Raw genomic sequence first — 24035 nt, 5'->3', positions numbered from 1 at the left:
CTCTTCATATATGGGGACTATTCTTCTTTATTATCTATTTGCCAAGAAAAAAAATAAAATCATTATAGAACTGAACTTCTAATATATAAAACTGCATTTACTGAAAATAAATGAATAATCCATTGTGCTAAACAGGTTTCATAGTGTATTTTCTTCTTCAAATAATAAATTATTATAATTTTTATCATATTTAGTCAGACATATATTCCTATGATTCTGATTCAGAGAGCTAGTGAAGTGGGGTATCTAAGAGAAACAGCATGATTGAACTTTATTTCTACCACAAACTAAACGTGAAGCAACTAGTGTCTTTCACCCTTAATTTGCACTATGGAGAATAATAATACTGATTTAATGTATAGAGTTTAATAAGGATTGTAAATAACATTATATATCATCTAAAAGTACAAAATAATCCTGAATAATATACCTGTGTGGAATTTTGTTTTCTTATCATAATATAAAAGTCAACCAATACTTCATAGGCATTTGCAGAAGGAAGCAGTAGATAGCACTTTGTGTTAAGCTCCTATACAAATAATAAATTTTACAACTGGTCTGGTAATAATCATAGCTTTTAAAATATATAAAAATTGCATGATTATTGCTAGTGCTATAAACAGCATAAGCTTCTAAGACGGATCAATATGACCATTGTGATACACCTTTTTGTTTGCATTATAATCACATTGCTATTTCCAAATATTTTTTTCCTGTGTAAAATATAGAAAACATGTCAAACATCTAATGCTACAAGAAATACACCAAACATACACATATATGTACAGATATACTTCTACACAATATCACTGTACTTATCACATATTTACCTCTTGAAAATATTATGCAGTATGATCCTTTTCTCCACTACAAACTATCAGTTTAACAATTCTTCATTACTAAAAAAAAATCTATTTTGTTTAACACGTAAGGTCCACATCTTAGCACCTGATATGTCCATACCTTCACCATTGCCACAATAAATGCTTCAGCAGCTTTATTTTATCTGTGCAGTGGTCATTACATAGCAAGGGTTTTCTTAAATGCACGGATGCTACCTTGATCCCCTCTAGATGTGATACACTTCAGTCCATATGAAATCCCAGTCAACACAACTGAATTATGGCAGCCTAGGAAAACTGTCTTTACAATGCTGAACAGCAACAGCAGAGAATAGAATTTAATTGGAAAAACTATGACGGAAAACCAGACAATTTACTAAGGAGTTCTACGACATTTCTTATTAAAAAGGTAAATAAAACTCAAGTCTATTTTATAAAACAGAGTGAATGGGATTAGGTGACCGCATAATCCCTTTGGATTTAATATTTAGGACAAGATTTTGCCCTCAGGCTGTGTTGCTGACATCACTGGGCAGAACTTGGCTTCAAGTGACACTACACACCCTATCCATTCATCAAATATTGTGTAAGTCCAAGAAGTTGTTTACATGAAACTTCAAATATTTTAACTATTTGCTAACTTATGTAACAGTGATATATAATATTTTCTCCAGGTCTTGTAACCTAAAAAAAAATGCAAGCCACTTTATAAATATAATGTAAAGAATGATATTTAAAAATTTGCATCTGTGCTTGATAGGAAATAATACTAAAAGTTCTTAAATTAAAATCCTATTAACAATAGCATATTTTATGAAAAATTACAAGATAATATGTTATTGTATGTAATAAAATCTACCTTCCAAATATAACATCTGAGTCAAAACTGAATCCTAACAGCAAGTGAAATAGGTTCTGCACTCTGTAAAATTTTTACTTAAGAAGAAAATGCCTCAGGTCAGCGGGTAAATGTGCTCAGAGGAAGCTGCTGTAAAGTGAAGGCTATGCCTTAAGGTAGTTATCTCATGTTATACACTGGAGGAAGTCCATATTATTAGTCTATTATTTCATCTTGTGTTCTTACCAATCTATCCCAGCTATAAGATTAACTGTAATTCTGAAGAAAACATTCTGTGAAAATTTGCCACAGTCACTACTTCCAGAAAATACTGCCTGCAAAATCTTCCAGTAGTCATGTTGTTATGACTGTGAAGATCTTTTTCAAAAAGCCGGAAGGATAAAAGAGAGAGGAATGATCTATGAAGAGGTAAGTAGGGAACCAATTTTCATTTAGTGGCTGGAGATCAAACCAAACTTTTTCCGGCTCTACCATCCCTTTGAATCTCTACCAGGCTACTGTCCTGAATATAAATCTTAGCATAACAGAGGACCTTTTTGGGTAATTCATGGCTGAAGGCCAAATGAAAGGATTTCAGAAACTGTCAGGACCAGACAAGAAACTGAAAGCTGAACTACCTATGCTAGGGGAGACAATGGCTATTTATTTGCTACATTTAACTATTTCTTTTCTTGCCTTTCCCACTTTAGTGTTATTTTTGCTTCATGTTCTACTTTGACAAGAACTTATACAAAGGACCATATATTGATTTAGACAGAAAATTAGTTACTCTTAATATTCACTAAAATCAGCAGGATACAAGTAAATTATGACCGAACTTCTCCACTGATATCAGTGGGCCATTGGGTGCCAATAAATTGACTTGAATACAATCTCAATGATATATGTCTTGAACTAACATTTTCCTCTTGACAAAGGATAGAGACCAACACTAATGGAATAAATGTTGATGTGAGAGATAAGAAGGAGGTTGGTGGTAAGTCACTTGAAAGATTACTTCAGAAATGGCAACTCAGTCCAGGTGCTGAGAGATCTGGAAAAAAAGTTCAACTATGAGGCTCTGCCTTAGCTAATTATGAGTGAGGCTGGGAGATTCCTATTACAATTTGCAAGATTTTTTATTTACCCCAGACTAACATGAAAGCCCTTATAGAAATCAAGCTTTAAAGATTTCAGGTTTGGTATCAAGATAACAGTTGATCAAATAAGTGTGTCTTCTCTTGGGCAGGGAGTCAAGCAGAATATTTTCCTAATATTACTTCCTTCCCCAGGGATAAAGGAATGCCTCTGGTCTTTTCTGTTTTTGTAATAGCAATAGCACTTAAGACTTATATACCGCTTCCAATATTTCCCTCAAGGGCATCTCCATGGGGTTCTCTACAATAGGGTCTTCTGCAGTGTTAGTTCTGCTACTTCTCAGTTATATTCCTGATCTTCAAGGTTAACAAGGACCTCCTTTGAGGTGGTGGAAGCTAATAATTAACACTGAGTGAGGAATGTTTCCATCATCTCTGAAGTAAATGGTGGTACATTTCAGACTCAAGAATCCTTCATATGACCTAATTATCTTGCAAAAGTGTAGACATATCTATACTTTATCCCGCCCCCCTCCCGTTTTTGGAAAGGTGGTAGAAAAAGTGGCAGTACTACAACTGCAAAGAATCAGCATGGAAACTGCACTGATTATGTTTGTGAACAACCTCTGGAAAGACTGGAATTGAACGAGTATAATCTTTCTAGTCCTCCTTGATATCCTTGTGGTTCTTGATACCACTGAACATTGTATTTATCTGAGCAGTTTCTGAGAGATTGGATAAAGGAATACTGTTTCTACAAAGTGGGTTCCAGATATAATGCTGGAAGAAGAGAGATCTACTGAGAATTCTTTAGTTTGTGCAGTTCCTCAAAGGTCACTCCTGAGTCCATCTATATCATGGGTGTCAAACTCGATTTCATTGAGGGCTGCATCAGGGTTATGTTTGACCTTGGGGGCCGGGGTGGGCGTTGCCAGTTTGACGTCACTTGTGTCGGGGCGTCTGTGGTGGCCCAAGTGCTCTGCCAGCGAAAATGGGCTCCAAAGCTCCATTTTCAGCTGTGACGGCCTCCTGCCGTCCTCTGCCACTGAAAACGGAGCTGGGGGGGGGGGGGTCCTCTAGAGTTCTATTCCCTCCCGCCTCCTTTTTAACACATACATGAAAATTCTGGATTAGATCATCTACCAGTTTGGGGTTTGGTATCATCATTACATGATAATACCTAATTATATCGTCCAAACCTGTGCCATCCAAGTGAGGCTGTCAAGGTTTTGTCACAGTGTCTGGAGGCTGTGCAGGTTTGGAAGAAACCTTTTAATCTTCCTAATTTGGGTGTTTGGGAAACTAGGTTTCACAATATTCTATATCTAATGTTATATGTAGTGGCACATCCCCATTCAAGGGTGATGCATGTTTTGGGATATTCCTGGACTCACAGTTCCTGCCTGATGAACAGGTGGCAGCTGTACTAGGAAAGCCTTTGCACAACTTCGACTGGTGTGCCAGCTAGCCAAACTCTGGGAGCCCTTCAGAAAGTCACTCATGCCCTGGTCACCTTATGGCTTGACTGCAGCAATATGCTTTACCCGGGCTGCCATTGAAGACTTCATCGGTCCAGAATGCAGTGGTATGGGCATGATGGATGTGCCTCACTATGGCCATGTAACACTTTTGCTTTGTGAGCCACACTAGTTGCCAGTTTGCTTCCAGGTATGAATCAAGGTGCTGGTCAATACCTATAAAGGCATAGGGCCAGGTTACTGGAGGGACCACCTCTTTCCCATAGTATCTGCTCACCTAATTTAATCTTGACGGATTCATGCAAAATTCAATTACACAATACCATCTATCAGTAGCCTGGAAATGTGCCTTCTCTGTAAAAGCACCTGCCTTCTGGAATGAGGTTCCCAAAGATGTGAACTGCCCCTATCCTAATGGTTTTTTCAAGGGCTCTGAAGACTCTTATTAGATTGTGTGGGTTGCTTTCCTTTATCCTGTACTTTTGTCATCCATGCCATCTTTACTCTCCATATTCCTTGGACTTATTTTAAAAGCAATCTGTAAAATTTACTGTCAGCATAATGATAAAGGAAGTTGACAATTGTTTTTCTGTTCAAAGACTGAATTTTTTTTTTTATGATTCCTAAAGTGCCCTAAATTAAAAAAATGTTCTTGCATTTAGGCATACACAGAGTTATAGTCACAAATCAAACAGAATTTTTTTTGGATTCAAACTTATTTCTGATTCTATACAGATGCACTAGTTCTTGAAATCCGAACAGGATAACTAAATGAAAGATTGCCATTCATTATTATAAAAATAGCTGAATTTGCTACTGGAAAACAACACATTGTCCACTTGTAACTGAGATAGAAAACATGTATTTGCCCTCAATATGGCCACTAATATACAGTGGAATCTCAAGTCCCACCCATCAAAGATATTTGAAATGTCCTCAATTTTGGAGTTGTTCAGGGTAGGAGTAATGATTATTATTACTATGAGCAGCGGTTTGCAAACCCACATTAAATCATGATCTCATATCCCAGATACTGAGCAGCACGCATATGAAAAAAAATGTCTTCATAAAATTTAAGCAGCAGAAATCCAATTGTTGATCTATGTTAGAACATCAGTACACCAACATTTTATTTTACTAAATAATCAAATGTAAATAGAACATAAGTTCTAAATTAGTGAGCAACTAAATTCCTTATACTCAAATTGTTATATTATAAAAATAGACAGTAAAAATCAAGCCAAGAATAAACAGGGACACAACTCTTCTGCATTATTTATTGGCATTGGCACCGAACTGTAAATCTTTGAGACCCTTTCACATCAGCTTCCTAGCCATTGTCAAAAATAAAGGAAAGGGGATGGATGGATGATTGGTGGTACTGAGAGATCCCTGACTTACGTGTGATCTCATCACAAAACTAAAACTCTTGGCGATGTATTCCCTTCTCAGGCTTCACTTTGGCTGCTTGGCAGGGGTAAGCTGGCAACTATACAGCAGTTCTTTCATGAATGCAAGTTTGTGTTCCCATACACTCCCTGTTTTCATCACCGCTGTTTGTATTGTGATTTTACCAAACAGTCCCAATAAATATTCAAACTCATAAAGTTCCACCATACAGTACTTGGAAAGACTGTGTGTCCAACATTAAGCAAAGGGAAAACATACGGTTTGTTCAGTAAGAAGTTTGTGTCTAATGTGTCACACATTCTACCAGACAAACAAGGTGGTATAATTTAAAAGATCTACTACCTCCGTTGCTCCATTACTTGATTCATGATTGTTCTAATCAGCTGCAAAACAAGCTACTATCAGGGCAGCATTCTTTATAATAATTTGATTTATGGGCCATATGGAAGCAGGTTTCCCAGAATGTATGGATGTTCCTATTACTAAACTAACAATGAAATAATCTATGATATTGGTAATACTATTAGCCTTATTAGATTGTTACAAAGTTTACTCTGCAACATATAAAGAATTTTAAATATTAGGAATGAACATAAATATTAAATAGGATTAAAATAGGTAAGCAAGAGATGTTGTCCAAAGAATGGACGACACTTACTACTGAATTCAAGAGAAGAATAAAAGTATTTCATCTGCCTTTTTCCAAAGCAGACTCAGTAAAGCTTAGTTGTCCATTTCTCTTTAGGGCACTGGAAAACTGGAGATTTAAGATTATTTCTAAGAAGGACTAAATTTTCATTGGAAAAATCCTAAGGAATTTTCCCTTTCATAATTAACTTTCTTTGTTTTCACAATGTCACAAATGTATAAGTGATATATAGAATAGAACAGAACAGAATAGAATAGAATAGAATTTTATTGGCCAAGTGTGATTGGACACAGAAGGAATTTGTCTTGGTGCATATGCTCTCAGTGTACATAAAAGATACGTTCATCAAGAATCTTAAAATACAACACTTAATGATAGTCATAGGGTACAAATAAGCAATCAAATCATATTAGGAAACAGTCAATATAAATCGTAAGGATACAAACAACAAAGTTTATTTGTTTGTTTGTTTGTTTGTTTGTTCAACTTGTATGCCGCCTTTCTCCGAAGAAGTAGTTACAGTCATACAGTCAAAAGTGGGAGGAGACGGGTGATGGGAATGATGAGAAGATTAATAGTAGTGCAGACTTAGTAAATAGTTTGATAGTGTTGAGGGAATTATTTGTTTAGCAGAGTGATGGCGTTTGGGAAAAAACTGTTCTTGTGTCTAGTTGTTCTGGTGTGCAGTGCTCTATAGCGCCATTTTGAGGGTAGGAGTTAAAACAGTTTATGTCCAGGATGCGAGAGGTCTGTAAATATTTTGATAGCCCTCTTTTTGACTCGTGCAGTATACAGGTCCTCAATGGAAGGCAGGTTGGTAGCAATTGTTTTTTCTGCAGTTCTAATTATCCTCTGAAGTCTGTGTTTTTTTTGAAAAAGGAGTATATATATATTATATTGTGGCTTTCTGAAAAGAAAAATATTCAGGGTTGTATTGCACTATATGCCGAATTTAAACTCATTTTATTTTGTTCTGTAGGCAAGTAATCCAATTTTCTTCATACTAACTGAAAAATGAATCCCAAGATATGAGACCGTTTAGTCAATGCTGATATAGTACAGCTCAGAATATACGTTTATTTGTGGGTGACTCAAGTTGTGAGAGCAGCTTCCTCTTCACTATATTGACATGTGGAATAATTAGCTAGGTCTTCTATCCATCCATACTTCCCTCATACAGTTGCTATATCTTTTATCCTTATGTCTACTCTTGTAGTAGCATTCCCTCAATTCCAGGTTCCCTTTGTCTCATCCATGTATGGTTAGTTCCAGTAGCACACTTATCATCAGATTGTCCCTGGTTCTCAACATCTGAGGTAGACCTTGTTAATCCTGGTGATGGCTGAAATGGCATTACCTTCTTGATTTGTGTCACTGTCATATTTGAGGTAGGCATGTGGAGTTTTAGAGGATCTTTGCCCAAGGACCCTAAGTAGATACCAACTAGGATTAGAATCTCCCCCATTGATGGTGATGCTCTAACCACTACGATATCCAGCCATTATATATACCCCATGCTAGATGGAGTATGAGAGATCCATGTTCAGAATTCAGTATTTCCAGTTAAAAGCGGCTACTCAAAGTCAGGTAAGTTGTACTGAGTGCTGAAGGAAAGGCGTTATTTCTCAGGGCTCAGACTCACAGCATGCATGTCACTGCAAAAATGTGTTTTGCTAATTGTTTTTGAGAGATGTGTCCTTTTAACCTTCTCTTCATGTCATCCCCAATACACTGCTAAGGCAGCCTAGAGCCGTCCTTAATAGTAGTAATCTAAGATGACACTAGGACAAGCTTGGAGATGAGCTACTCAGGGACAGTGATCTGCCAGACTACTAGAAATGCTCTCTCTCTATTGGATTGCCAGGCATTGTACCTCCTTGGGCATTTTTGGCTGCAAAAAGGGTCTTTTTTTTTTTTTTACGATGGAATAACACTTAGCAATAAGTCAGTCAGAAAACATGCTGTTGGCTGTGTGTGTAAGTCACATGCATATGCGTGTGCTGGGATGATCAATAATTCAGGAAAGCCCTTGAAATTCACACACTCAAAGGAAGAACAGGAAGTGAAAAGAAAAGAGGCCTTTTGCCTAATCAAAAGGGATTTCCTCAGAAAATTGATCTCAGGAGGGAGAAAGATAACATTGATCCAGACAGTAATAACAGCACTGAGAGTGTTTTGGCTTGAGTTTTTCTGCTTTGTATTTCAAATAAATTCTTTCGATTATTCAGACATTTGGGGGGGGGGTATCTATGAAATTGATTTACAAAATGAGTATGCAATAATAATAACAATTAAAACTTAAGTAATTTTTTTAAAAGGACTTTAATCCCCAAACCTGATGTGCTGCACATTCAGGAGATAAATTGGTAGTTGGGTTCTCTGCCGGCAGGTGATGCTGGATGAAATAGGAAAGGACATTACCCTTGGTGGAACTGTTCCCACTGACTCATGTGAGGATACCAATGCTGCCCAGCCCTGATGCTGAGGCACTTAAAATAAGGCTGTAGGAGCAACGCAACTTATGTCAATATACTTTCCTTCTGACTCAAGGATAGGGAGAATTAACATTAACAGGGCTATAAGGAAGAGTTCTCCAACTCCTTCCAATCCGTTTAGCAATCAGAGAAATTTCCCGAGCAGGGCCTAAAAAAACTAGTAATTTAAATCTGGAAATAGCATGAGAGAAAATAAGACTACCTTCATCTACTTTCAAAAGTCCAATCTATTCTGTTCCTTTCATCTTCATTTAGAAATTTCTGTAAATATAGAAATCTTATTATTCTAGTCCTTTTATTTTAGTCCTATGTATTTTCACAATATTTTCACAATTTAAAAAAAATTCTGCGGGGGAGCAGGCGGGAAGAATAACAAAACTATAGGCTCATACAACTGCTCAGTGATACACCAAAGGATTAATAGACTGCCTAAAACCATCTGACAGCTGTTCTGAAGCTCAGTCAAAATGTTTTTGTAATCTCATTCTCATGCAGAAAAACATTAAAATGTCATCATTTAGAAGATCTGAAGGAAGCAAATTCTTAAGAGTAGGTAGTTGGGATCAGTTGATGTAGCATTCTCTATTTTTATTTTTTGGGGCATGAAAGCATTCCTGTAATGCTTTAATTGAAACTAGAAGTCACAGAGATATTATTTCAAAGTGAATTAATAATTATTTTCCCAACAAACAAAATACAGTAGAATTTTATGATTAAATATAATTCTCCTTCCCTATAATGTCTCTGATGTTTTTCATGGAATGGCATTCAATTGGATAATGCCTCTATTATGACTAAATATAACACACAACCCATAAAGATTTTTTTCAAGATTTCAAGATTTCATAATTTTATAATTTAATTTTTGGTAAACTTGCTTCATATATGTATGTGTGCGTCTGCGTGTGTGTGCAACGTGCATGTATGTGTGTGTATACACACACACATGTGTATGTATACATACACACACATACACAGGCAGACAGATAGATACACACACACACACACACAATGTATTACCCCATACCTAGCTATATACACACATTAAGTAACAATACAATGGAGATCTCAATATTAGGTAATTAATTCACTGATACCTAAATGATAATTAATCGTGATAGAATTTTACTTTTCTCTTTTTAGTTTAATTAAAGTTTTTAAATAGTAGAATGTTAATACTTTTAACCATATAAAAATTACTGCATTGAAATCTACATTGAAATAAAGGTACCATATATATCATGATTATTTACATTACAATAATAAAAATGACTATATATAGATCTTTATACAAAAAAGCAATATTTCCACATAGATTCCACCATCATTTTTGAATGCCACATAACTGACAGCTAAAGCATTCTTTTTCAAATTGGTCTGCCCCATGCATGGTGGGGAATTGCAGTTCTGTGGTCCTAATGCTAAAATCAACAGTGATGAAGCTTAAGAACAACTGGTTTTTTTTTCCCTAGAAGAACCTTCAACATGCTCATAGAAATGGAAGAGTCAATCGGGTCACAGAACTCTAGCCACATACCAAAGCACTAGACTGAGACTGGTGATCTATAAGAAACATGATATCTGACAACAAAGTACAAAATTAAGACTTGAAACAAATGCTGATAAGGGAGGCAGAAGGCTTGGTAGTAAATCTAGTAAGAGTTTGGCTCTAATCCAACATTCCACTTCACTGGTTCATGTGTGCCGATGTGTATGTACATTTTCTCTGAACAGCAAAGTCCAACTTTCCTCCAAATTCTATTCCATACAATTACATCACTTAAATATATAAATTAAAAATGCATGCATACTGTGTTTAGAGGACAAAAATAAACCACTCACCTAAGATAATTTTGGAGGGATTGGCTCATTCTGAAGAGCTTTATTGCAGTATTGTGTCTAGCAACTTGTAGAGTCTTTCCTTCACCAAAAAACTCACGCTCACCTCCAGTTAATTGAACATAGAAAACCTTAGGCAGTGGGGTGGTGGTATCTAAGAAAAAAAATATGGGGGAAGTGTTTCTCACTGTACGTCAAATCCACATACTAAGCAATTTGTACATAAATTATAAACAAAATATATCACAAGGAGCTAAGATCTGGTTATAACGCTTTGGTTGGATACAAACTATCATTTTCCCCCCATTTTTTCCCAAACTACATTTCAGTGTATGATGATTTTTTTTTTTTGCAGTTGTAGTTTTATCATTCATATTATTTTGTGCTTCTAAAAAATTCAGGAAAGATGATTTTTTAATGTAGACTTGAAATACTTAACCAGCAAATTTCAAGATCAATCTAATCCAAACTTTTCTGCAGGATCCAATCTGAGCCGGTCACCTGAATCAAAGGTTTATTCTTCCAAACTTTCAGACTCATGTTAGAGCCCATCATCAGGGAACATCTCTCTCTCTCCAGAATATGTGCACTGGGCTGTTCTACATGTTGTATTTATATGATGTGTGGCTTTAGTTGTTAATTAGGGTGTTCATTTTTCTAGTATATGTTTCTAATTAATCCAAGCAGCGGTTTTATGAATGACTACCAAGAGAATTACGGTAATACGTAAGTGAACTGTGACTCTCCTGAAGCCATTACTCACACTATCTTAATGTGACATTTTTTGAAGCATTGAAGTGGCAATAATGATCAGACAATTTTTTCTGTGGCAAACCCAGGGGTGAAATGCTCCCAGTTCTGACCAGATCGCCCAATCCGGTAGCGATGGCGGGTGATGGTTTGGAGAACTGGTAGCAAAAATCCCTGTGACCCCCCACCATGCTCAACTGAGTCGCGCAATCATCAGAGGCTTTTTTAAAAAAAAAAATTAAAAGCATTTTTTCTACAACCTCTTCCGACGAAAAAATGCTTTTAAAAGTAAAAATGATCTGATGATCGCGCGGCTTAGCTGGGATCCTCAGAGGCTTTTCAAAACATTTTTTTCTGCAACCTCTTGGCTGAAGAGGTGGTAAAAAAAATACTTTGAAAAGTCTCTGATGATCCCAGCTGAGTTGCCTGATCGGCAGAGGATTTTCAAAGCATTAGAAAAAAATGCCTTGAAAAGTGTTTTTTTTTAAAGTTGGCCACGCCCACCCAGTCACATTACCTCCCCCCACCAAGCCACGCCCACAGAACTGGTAGTAACACATTTTACATTTCACCCATGGGCAAACCTACTAGTATAATTGAAAATTTCATCAAAGGGGTAAGGCCTGGGTAAGATTCAAAGGTCCCACTCCCAATGCATTTAGCATAAGGTTTGTAAATTACTTTAACAAAGTTTAAAATAAATTCTCAAAGTAGGCAACTATTTTGGGAGACCACTAATAAGAGACCATTTAAGATCTAAAAATATTAAACTGAAACTCAGTTTCTAAACTATGATCCAGCATAAAGCTCTTAAGCAACGAAGAATGTTTACAACTAGTTCTTAACATCTGAAAGGGGATTTATAATATGCCTTCAACTTGGTGTGATTAGGCGCCATTGTAATTAAATAAATTGTTATGGTCTGTTGGCAATTACAAAACTAATTTTGGTCTGCCACAGAGGCAAACAAAATTTGTGTTTATTATAATTTTAATGGAGTATGATGTCATATGAAAGAAACATGCTGAATCAATCCTATATTTCTAGCCAAATATTACTTGCATACTAAATATGCCTTAAGAATTCTCCATGCATGGCCACTAAATATCAAAAGTAAAGAATTGCATTTCCCATATTTTTTCAGATATCTCTATGGCACGGGTGTCAAACATACCACGTCACTTTGCTGTCACATGATGTTTTGCAATGTTTTCCCCATTCACTGAGCTGGAGTGGGCGTGGCCTGCACATGACACATCCAGTCCGCGGGCCACCAGTTTGACACCCCTGCTTTATGGCATCAACATTCCTTGAAGAATAGATGTTTTACAAACCTTCTAACAAAATAGGTAAAATTTCAAAGCAGTATGAACTGCTTGTATTTAATTCCATTTTCTTTTCATATCATAATTTGCAATATAAAACTAGATTTATGTACTTTGTCTCCTTTAGCATTTTTCTGAATTGCCTATTTATTAAGTTCCTGGATAAATATATTTGTACCACATTATTTCTGAGGTATTCAAAGATTCTCCATTTTTACTGCAAAACATTTATTGACAAAATAAAGCATAAAAGAAATGTCCTGAAAATTTTGTTTTCAAAAAAATTATTATAACATTTTTAATCAATATGATGACAGCAATTCTGTAAGTAAATTACATTACAGATAGTCCTCATTTAGTGACCATAATTGGGATTGACAACTCAAGTTATTAAACAAAGTGGTCTCTGAAACCACAACTCTGCTTATCATCTGACTTCAGCTTTCTTTTGCTTTACAGACCTGCAAAGGTTGTAAATGCAAAGACTGGTTGTAAAGCTAGTTTTTCATCATCACTGTAACTGTGAAGAATTGCTAAATGAAGCAGTTGCTAAACTAGGACTATTTAAAATAGCAGGAGAACTTTAAAAAGTATCCAAATGCTATAAAAATGCCAGAAGACTAACGTCCTGAATAAAAGGAGAATCAATTCCGGGTCTTTTAGGAGGTCTTTCTACAAGTAGGTACCTGTAAGTGAAAAAGACCTTTTGCTGGAGTCAAGCATCTAACATTCCTCAGCAGGAATGTCCAGAGAAGAACCTCTGAAGAAAACTGGAACATCTCATAGAAATCTATTAGAGGAAATGTTCTCTGATACTCTTCAGAAAAGCTTTATTCTGTAACTGTCTTTTAGCACAGGGTCACTCATTCATAGCCATGCAGTTTATCACATTGGGTATATGGTATATCCAATGGTGCGCGCGTGTGTGTGTGTATGTGTGTGTGTCTGTTTGTGTGCGCTTATTTGTAAAAAAATGATCCTCTTTGTTTCAAAGAACAAAGTATTATTAAACACTTCTCTGATCTAGTTATATAATGACATAATTAAGGGACATTTACAAAGTAGATTAAAGGCGTCTGACTATTTATTTTGACCTCAAGGCACAGTCATGTAGCTGAGATCACAATTGTGATCGCAATTGTTGCTATGGAAGAATTTAAAATGGTTTTCAGTAGATCCAGCTTGCTTAATTTTGATTGTACAACGAATTGATTGTTCAGCAGATCCAGCTTGTACAATTTTAATTGTACAACGAAGACCATAAAGTAACAATTAAAAAATAAACAGAAATACAAATAACATTCAATTAGCAGAAATTATATTTTGTTTTGTTTTATTTATTTGATTCCTATAGCTGCCCATCTCAACAAGTGACTTTTTTTCCTATAGAATTCACATCCATCTATAGTTGATCAATGGCACAAAAGAGCTTATTTCACTCTTCAGACCAGAGTCAATTTATGTGATCCTTCAATTTTTTTTAATAAACTGCACCTTTTAAAAGACTAAAGCTGAAGCAAAAAGGAGAAGCAGCTAATTTGTTCCAGAGCTGAAAGAACCAGGGGTGGGTTCTAATTTTTTTTACTACCGGTTCTGTGGGCATGGCTTATTTTGTGGGTGTGGCTTGGAGGTCATGTGACTAGGTAGGCATGGCTAACTGGTCAGAGTCATTTCTGGAAGGTCTTCGCACTTACAACCAGTCCTCGCACTTACGACCCGACTCATTTGTTTGCTTTTAACACTGATCAGCTGTAGGACGGCCATTTGAAGCCCCGCGGCAAGAGTTTAAAGAGTTTTTTTCCCTCTAGTCATCAGCTGGGACTCAGGAGGCAGCAATAGATTGGGGGTGGGAATAACGTGGGGGGGTGGGAGGGCGGGGGGGGGGAGAACTGGTTCGGTGACGTCATATCATCACCGCTACCGGCTCGGCCGAACCGGACCGAACCGGGAGGAACCCACCACTGGAAAGAACCCCAAAGCAGTGTTTGAGAGTGTGTGTATAGGAAGAAAAACAAGACCTACTTCTCCTAAAACATATTAATTTATCTATATGATTGCAGTTTCTACATCAGGTTTTACCTGGGATCTAAAAGAACTTTGTATGCATGCAAAACATCATTACTTTTGACCATTGGACCATCCCATGGATACCTGATCAAAATTCAGGTACTTGGCAAATGACTTATATTTATGACAATTGCAGTGTCCCGGGTTCATGTGATCTCCGTCTGAAATAATATGTAGTGACATTATGTCATACTATATTAATTTTGGACTTACTGGTTAGGATATATTTAAGAAGCACTCTATCCATATAATGCAGAGATATACCTTTCATAAGCTGATAGAAACTTACAAGGAAAAGAGGTATATTCTCACATCTGAGATAGAGGACAATACACATTTATCCTTTCAAGTAAATTCATGTGTTTGAATGCATTATGTAGTTGTATTACAAATTATGCAAATGTACTTTGGATTCAGATTTCCTATGTGTAGTGCTTTTTTTTTTTTTTTTTTGAAAAAAATGCATTACTTCTTATAAAGGTAGTCCTTGAGTTATGATGGCAGTTGGGATCAGAAGTAGGCAAAAAATTAAAGTTTCTTTTTCAAACTAAAAAAGACAGAATCTATGTCATTGATTATTTAACTCTCTTTTCAGCACATAAAACTTTTCCATGAACAAGATTACCACCATGCCAGTGGTTAGAAAGACAATTTTCTAAATATTTCAACATTTTCAAAACAGAAGAATATAAAAAATACTGTATATCTTACCACAGTACCATCTTCGTACCCTAAAAACAACACTGTATTTGCCACCATACTGGCTACTTAAGGAAAGAGAACAAAGCATTTCAACCCTTTAATTTAGTATTATATTTATCCCTATTGACATTATATACTGGTACATCAGGATAATTCAGACAACTTAATAAGATGAATGTTTTCCTATTACATAATGCTTAAAAGTTAGAATGAACAAGAGCAAGCATAAGAAAGCCCAAGCTTTCCATGAGAAAAAATTAAATTGTAGAGTCAAAAGTTTAGCAGAGGGTTTGTTTTGATTATATATAACTCAATGATCTAGATATAAAAAGTACCGTATTCACTGAAAGACAAAATGTCCTGGAAAAAAGGGTTATTGTACTTCAATCATGTTCTACTTTTGTTGTTGTTAACTTTATTTATTTACACATATAACTGCAACCATATCAACATTCTATGCCCACTGAGCGTACTCAATCTTTATGGCCTATTTCAAGATCTCCCCCACTATCATGTTTTATACTTCTGCAATCTTGAAGCCAGATTACTCCTCTCTCCATGGCTTAGAAATTGTAATAGGATACCGGTAATTTAATTTACATTAATATATGCAATATAATTTATTTAAAATATTACTAATGTTTATAGAATATTATGTAAGTCAAAGAAACAAAAATAAAATCTGAAATCAAAAAAATCCTAGGCAATCTGTCTGTAGCAAAGACAAGAAAGAGATGGAGAAAAAAGAAAAACCAGGCAAGAGGGGATAAATAAATATAAATGCTATTCTACATTCATAAGTATATTTTCAGTTGTGGAATAAAATTTTTCACAAAGAAGATTCTCTTTTTTTTAGGAAGGCAGAACATAAATTGTGTAAATTCTGGGATAATCCTTAAATTTACTTATAAAAGTACAACTCTTATAATCGGCCATTATTCTTTACTTATATTCATATTTACTTCCCCAACATGTTATGTTCCCTCTGATGTTATGAGAACACAGCTCCCAGAATTCTGACTGGGAATTCTTATGTATTTGCCCCAACTGCAATAACAATCTTAAAAACAAAGCCTCACATTTTATCACCCATTCCACATTTAAGCAAGGTTTCCCTTTGTATATACAAGATGGAAGACAACATAAACAACTAGGCTTCAGCTTTGAAGGTTGGGTGAAAAAGAAAGGCTTTTGAGATTATTCCTGAATCCAGGAGCGAGGGATCCAAACAATTCTGTAGTATGACTCATAATCAAGAAAGCATTCTAATCTTCATACTTTTTACCTATTAATGGGCGAAAACTCTCAGTAATCTCTATTTAGATGAACTGACAGGATGGGCAGATTTATTCTGAACAAGGTAAATCAAACTTGCCATCACACTCTCTTAGCAACCACAACTGGGACCAGTAATACAGTCGCTAACAGTTGTTAAATGAGATTACATGACTACAATCCTTACAACCTTTCCTAGGTGTTAAGTGAATCAACTAGCCATTAAGCAAGACATCATGTGACCATGATTTGCCATTTTATTGCTGGCTTCTGCATTGACTCTGCTTGTTAGAAGCCAGCTATGAAGTGTAACAAAGTGTAACATATGGTGATCATATGACTGCTAATCCTCTAAATGTCATAAGTGGGTAGACCACTTGTAAAATTACTTTCTAAGTGCCACTGTAACTTCAAATAATCACTAAATGGGGCAGTCTTTGTGTGGGGACTATCTGTACAGGGCTTTATAGGTGATAACAAGTACTACTGAATTGAGCCTGGGAGTCTATTGAAAGCCAGTATAGCAACAATAAAATAGCTGTTACTCTATAGTGGTGGATCCTACCTGATAACAACTGGGCTGCTGCATTTTGCTGAGTTATCCTCAGTCCCAGTCCTATAGATCGTGTCATGCAAGAGTCCAACTGCATGGGCTCTTGAATTACATAAGAACATGAGCTGCCAGGGGCTTCAATGACCAAACACTATCTCATTAAAAAGCACTGATCTCAATTTTCCTGAACCTGATACCTTCCAAATGTGCTGAACTTAAAATCCAAAAATTCACAAACCAGTCTAACCACTGATACATCGGCAGAGAAAATCCAGAGAATGTTTTTGTTAACTCTAGAGGATATCAGGTTGGGGAAATCTTCTCTGAATTCAAAGTTATTTTATGTTTCACCTAAAACCCAGTTTCGTTAATATTCCAGCTATTAAAACCCCAACCCTCTTTCTCCTCTATGGTTGTCCTCATAATGGAAGTTTTTCCCCGGTCACTAGTTTTGGATGCCTTCTAATTTAGCCTTCCTATCCTCTGAATGAAGCTCAACAGAATCTATAATTTTACAGACTAGAGTTAAATTGTTGCAAGGATTTGGGGAAATGACCATTGTGTACTTGTTAAGCCACAGATGCTCAATATATGTGAAATATGTTGAGAAATGACACAATATGGAAGGAGGAGAGAAAGAAAATAAAGAATTGTATAGGTATGGTACTAAACAGGCATTTTGCAGGAAATAATGTCATAGATTAAAAATACCTGTGGTAAATAAACCAAATGCCGTGTTCTTTAACTTTCCTGACATCTCCTGTAAAGAATAGTCTGTTGAAAAATGCCTTAGCTTCTGTAGAAGTTAAAAACAAATAATAAATTCATACTGCCCTCTGGTGGCCAATAAGAATTATTTTAAGTTATACTATTTTCTAAATATAATCAAGAGTGACAATTGATCCTGTAAACTTCACTTCTCGCATGAATAAATAACCATTGTTTTCAAAGCTTTTTTCCATGGATTGACTTTCATATTATTTTAGGCAAATAGAAATCATGAGCACAAGTTTTGTGACAGCACTTTCATGAGCTTCCCATTTCATTTCTTCAAGCTATACTGTCTCTACTTCTTTGGGTGTAAGCAGATTTTCACTGGTCTTGAACTGATTCTTATGTTCAATTTTTGTACAATATATAGATAATCTTGAAGTTATGACTCCAGAAAAAGAGCACAAAGATTTTTAATACCTTGATCATATGGCCAGACCATTCCCTACCTGACTGTGTCCCACTCCCAAATTTATTGATTGATTGATTGATTGATTGATTGATTGATTTGATTTGATTTGATTTGATTTGTATGTCGCTCTTCTCTGGAGACTCAGGGCGGCTTACAATGCGTTAAGCAATAGCCTTCATACTTTCGTATATTTATACAAAGTCAGCTTATTGCCCCCACAATCTGGGTCCTCATTTCACCTACCTTTGAAAGGATGGAAGGCTGAGTCAACCTTGAGTCTGGTAATATTCGAATTTACAGTAATTGCAGACAGCTGGTGTTAATCACAATGCTTTTAGTCTGCTGAGCCACCAGCATATGCTGGTCCTTTACAAAGATAATTAAGTAAATTAAGTTCTGAAACTGAGTCCTATGTGATCATGATAATGTAGCACAGGTATTCTGTATTACTATGATGACATATGAATGCAGCCTCAGTTTTCTCAACAAATTAATAATTGGCAGAAAAAAGCATGCAAAGGATGAAAGGCCTCAAGGTTCTTAAACCTTCAGTACAGTCCAAACTGTTTTTCTTATTTATTCGATATAAGAAATTTATATTAAAGTCTTGGCCTTTCAACTTCTTTGGCCCCAACTTCTTTTTTAAATGCAACTAGCCTACCACTCAGGAATCAATTGAAGCCTTAGTTTTTTTTAAAAAAAGAACTGTGCAGCCAGCTCTGTTTTAGATGACTAAGTTACAAACCATATCAACAATACAGAAATTCCTAATTGGCTCAAAGTGCTGAGAAATCACATGTCATCTGATAGCAGAAAAGGAAACTCAAATATGTCCTAAACATTCTCTATTGTCACATTTGCCTGTTCAATTCACTTTCATAAATGGTAATTTATTTTAGTGTAGAGATTAGTCAGGAAGGTTATCTATTCATACACAATGACTATAGCCCATCTATTTGCACTAATGTCTTGAACGGAAGAATTTGTAAAATGTGAAATGAAGAGTTTTTTTTTTAAATAAACACCAAGAGCTATTGAATAACAAAATTTGCAAACCAAAGAATGTGATATATATATGTATGTATGTATATGTATATGTATATGTATATGTATATGTATATGTATATGTATATCTACTGAGATGGAGAAATTGTTTCATTTTCTGATAGTTTTCCACATGCATTCTCTCACTGTGACGGAAAAGGAAATTCGGAAACTAAAGCATACCTGAAGTAGGTATCAAATAATGAATTGCAGCATACAAAATTTAAAAGGTTAAAATCTGTTGCCATTTTAAAATGCTATTGGAGCTACAATAATTAAAAATATAATTAAAATGCACAAACCTCCAATCATACATGCCACAAAAATTATAATTTGCTCTGTAGCTGGGGCTAGCTTTTGATCTAATGGTATAGAGATGGCAGGCTCGCCTCTTTTCATTTCAAGACCATTCAATTTCACTGTTGGAGTAATACTGCCTGTAAAAACAGAAATGTATATACCATATATTTAACAATCATAACAGAAACACCAGGATCAATTTTGTTTCCATTTCCTAGCTTTGAATCATAAAATACCATAACCAAAAAGCACCACTGACTTAGAATATTCAGATCTAAATTTACAAAATATTTAAATGCTAAACCTGGAGATAATCTCATTCACTCATGAGGCTACTCCAGAAGATGTTAAGCACGCTAAAAATGAAAATTTATAGTATATTGTCAAACTGAACATAATGAACGATGACTGATATAATATGAGGTGTTTATATTAAGATGCAGACTATTTACTGTATGTATAAACACAGTATGACAAAAGATAATAAAACGTTAAAATTAAAACTTCAGAGGCTTGTGCATTCACATGGCTATTCTTACAGTAGTGCATAAAATATTAATCATCAATTAATTTATTCTGAATGGCCACTTTGAGAAGAAGTAGTGATTCCTATTTGAGTGTGATGGCTGATGGCACAAGAGCATTCTTATAGAAAATGTTTGTGCACCTATTTCATTGTGTTTCACGAAATCCCCTTCACAATGTAGATGCCAATCATAAATAAAAAAGGCAACCTTCTGAGATACCCCCCCCCCCAAGTTCCTCAAGGTAGAGATAAGATGCAAAACATACAGCAACTCTTTTGAATGCACAATTTTCTATTTTAACATACATTTCAGATGCCCCACAAGCTGAATATTAGAAAGATCTGACATCTCAGAACCACAATGTCTAATCTCATGTTTATTCTCACAAATCACAACTACTTATTTTACAGTAAAGCTGGTGGTCCTCAATCAAACACACAATTAGAAAGGGGGGGAAGCTAAATGCTCATTACATATGAGCATTTTGCTTCCCCTCCTCCTTTTTAACTGTGTTAAATTGAGGACCACCAACTTTACTTCTGTAAAATAAATACTGTACTTGTGATTTGTGACATATATATCACAACATATATTTTACATATAATAAAATTCAGAAAATACACATTTACGAAACCTCAGTCTAAATATAATGCAGGGCAAAATGAATCAAAACTATTGCTTGATGGAGCAAAATGGTTCGGTTGAGATCAGCATATGTGGGACCGATTGGGGTAGATTGTAGGCGTGACAATGAAATATAATTTTATCATATTTTATTTATCCATATATTATTGTATTTTATTCCAATCTCATTTTAAATTGCATTTTATTCCAATTCCACTTTAAATTGTTTTTATCAGATTTTAGTAATAATTTGTGTTTGGAACTCTGCACTTTGATATGGCACATGGGCTAATCAATAAAGTAAATTAACTAACTAAATTGCCCAATGGCATACGCAGTATTGAAAAATTAAGCAATAAGGGTTGAATGAAAAGCAATGACTCCACCTCCATATCTTTAATTTAAAAAGGGATGTATTTACTACTTGTATTTACTTCTCCACACATACGCACCATCATTCATTATACATTTCTACCAATTCCAGACAAGCTTCTTAAAGCCATCATGAAAAAACTACGTGCTTTGTGTTTTCAATTAGAGACTGAAATTATTGCTACTTCTTCATTTGAGTCAGATGCCCTTGAAGGTATTCTTTCAACTTTGGGGAAAGGTGGAAGTTGCATGTTTCCAGTTCTGCACTAAATTGGGATGGGTATAATGGCAAGATCCAACTTCATAATAGCCTCTTGGATGGCTTGTGAGGTGGGAGACCTAACATTCTTATATTATAGCAAAAGTTCCTTATTTGCTTCCGAACACTTCTTAAACACAGTTTTAAAAGTTATAATATTCAATATTCTGAGTTGATAAACATACCAGGTTCAAAGAAATCCATACTATTAGAATAATCTGTCACAAAAAAAATGTAACCACAAGTTTTCCTGCTGAAGTCTATGTTTTGATCCCCCCCCACACACAGGTGACATTTTAGTGACATTATTTTGTGACTGCTTCATTTCTGGATCATAATGATAAGCTACTGTGTTGTCATCATGATGTCAAGACATTGTTCACTCTCATTCTCCTACGGTGGCAACAACTGCTGACAAATTTCAGTTCCTGAAGCTTTACATCTCTGCAGTCAACGTGCCAAGAACCTATTTTACACACATTATCTGTGATGTTATATATTTCAGAAATAAGCTTTGTTAAGTTAAATGTGCTCTAACTTAGTAAGACAAATGGGACATCGGTTAAGTTAAATGAGACCATGCCTATATGTCAATGTTTCTCAACCTTGGAAGCTTGAAGATGGCTGGACTTCAACTCCCAGAATCCCCCAGGCAGCGCTGCTGGCTGGGGGATTCTGGGAGTTGAAGTCCACCCATCTTCAAGCTCCCAAGATTGAGAAACACTGCTATATGTAGTTGTACTGCATCTTTAGAACCTCCTGAAAGTGAAGATTTTTATTACCTCAGATAGTGAGTTGGGTAATCAATATAACTTTCATTACTATTACCAAACATGCCCTTGACATGTTTCCTGGACATCCCTTGATTTGAACTCATCTTTTCAGAAGCACCACAAGGCTCCCAAGGTGTGAGGATCTCACCTGTGCGCTCCCTGCCCTGCAGGATAAGCGGCTCCAGAAAGGACAACCAGAGGCTCCCTGCCGTCCCATCTTTTTAAAGGCTTTTTTAAAAAAAGAGACCGGACAGCCACTTCACTCGTCTGGAATGGCTTAGGAAGGATGTCCAGCTTCACCAGGAGGTTGGACTAGAACAGGGGTTTCCAACCTTGGCAACTTTCAGACCTGTGGACTTCAATTCCCAGAATTCCTCAGCCAGCTTTGCTGGCTGAGGAATTCTGGGAGTTGAAGTCCACAGGTCTGAAAGTTGCCAAGGTTGGAGACCCCTGGACTAGAAGACCTCCGAGGTCCCTTCCAACTGCTGTTATTCTGTGCGGAGCCAAAGAGGCGGGGCTCGACCTGCGCATCTCAATTCCTCTCCACCGCAACAGCCACGGAGGCTCTTCTCTGCCCCGCGGGAGCATTTCCAGCAGCCGTCCTCGCGCTACCCCGGTCCCTCGGCGGGCCGTACGGCACAAGGTTACCTGGTTCCCGGGACATTTTGGAGACGTCGTCAAAATCGGCCAATACTAACAAGAAAGAAGTGACCCCCGCCGTGGAGATGGGCTCCAACCGACCGCATCGCCACCCTCCCCACTCTCGCTACACGCCGCGACAAGGCGCCGCCAACGTCGCGGCCCGCTATCCGACCTCTGGCCGGGGCCTAGCTGGGTTGAAGCGTCTCTACGCGGGGCTGCTACCACCGCTACTCAACGCCCCCCCCCCCCCCCAACAACTTCTGACCGTGCGAAGGGCCGCCTCCGCATCACCTTCCCCAGCGCCTCCCAGTCCCAAACCGCGAGCGGTGTTTCGCGCCCCCCGGTGGCAGCTGAAGGCACCGCGGTCCTCTGGATTCAGTCCCAGTCTCTTTAACAACTGGCATTACATCTAGCTATTGTATTGTCATTGTATTTTATTGTATTTTTTATTCTGCTTCTGCTCTCTTTTAGCTGCTGTGGCAGCGGAAACCGGCAAACCTGCTCATGACGCACCTTACCTCTCAATAATGACATCAGAAGTAGTCTAATTTCTCATTCTTTAATCCTGCTGATAAGGGTTCCCTTTAACAATATTTTTATTTGGATGATCTAAGCCTGAAGGAGTACACGGCATTTTTTTCAGCTTTTATTGGTGCAAAACCATAAAGAAGTGCATTTCAGTACTGGATTTTCTATCAGCCTTCTCCCACCCACCGACCCTGTCCCCAATGCCAGGTAACTAACTACCTGATCTTTTCTTGCACTTTGGGAATCATTTCAACCCAGCACCTGGATTATCTCTCTAGCCAGTTACTTCACACTACAATACTTTATCAAACAACTGATACAACTCTTCCTTAGAAGAGAAAGCAGACATGGATTTTAATTTCTTTTTTTGGGGGGGGTCACAGCCTATATTTTGGCCTTTCCTATCCCAAGTCTTAACTTTTCATCTTGGTCAGGTAGCTCTTGCTTATCACTCCTGAGGTAC

The 24035-nt window shown here is 36.6% G+C and overlaps 1 protein-coding gene across 2 annotated transcripts in view; it reads right to left on the bottom strand.

Moving 5' to 3' along the window:
* The window catches only part of STAU2 (staufen double-stranded RNA binding protein 2), a 133869-nt gene extending 110659 nt beyond the window's left edge, over window positions 1-23210 (bottom strand). For both annotated transcript variants that reach the window (XM_070942204.1, XM_070942205.1), the window contains exons 1-3: window positions 23051-23210; window positions 19850-19984; window positions 10652-10802 (exon numbers count right to left, since the gene is read on the bottom strand). In XM_070942204.1, coding sequence (XP_070798305.1) covers window positions 10652-10802; window positions 19850-19984; window positions 23051-23066 — 302 coding nt within the window. In that variant the 5' untranslated portion in view covers window positions 23067-23210. The remainder of the gene's footprint in view (window positions 1-10651; window positions 10803-19849; window positions 19985-23050) is intronic.
* Between the last annotated feature and the right edge of the window lie 825 nt (window positions 23211-24035).

This window comes from Pituophis catenifer, unplaced genomic scaffold, assembly GCF_029215685.1.
Source record: "Pituophis catenifer annectens isolate HBS135680 unplaced genomic scaffold, rPitCat1.0.hap2 SCAF_3, whole genome shotgun sequence".
NCBI classification, from domain to species: domain Eukaryota; kingdom Metazoa; phylum Chordata; class Lepidosauria; order Squamata; family Colubridae; genus Pituophis; species Pituophis catenifer.
Note: the sequence above shows the minus strand (reverse complement) of the source record. Positions and strands in the feature narration are given on the sequence as shown.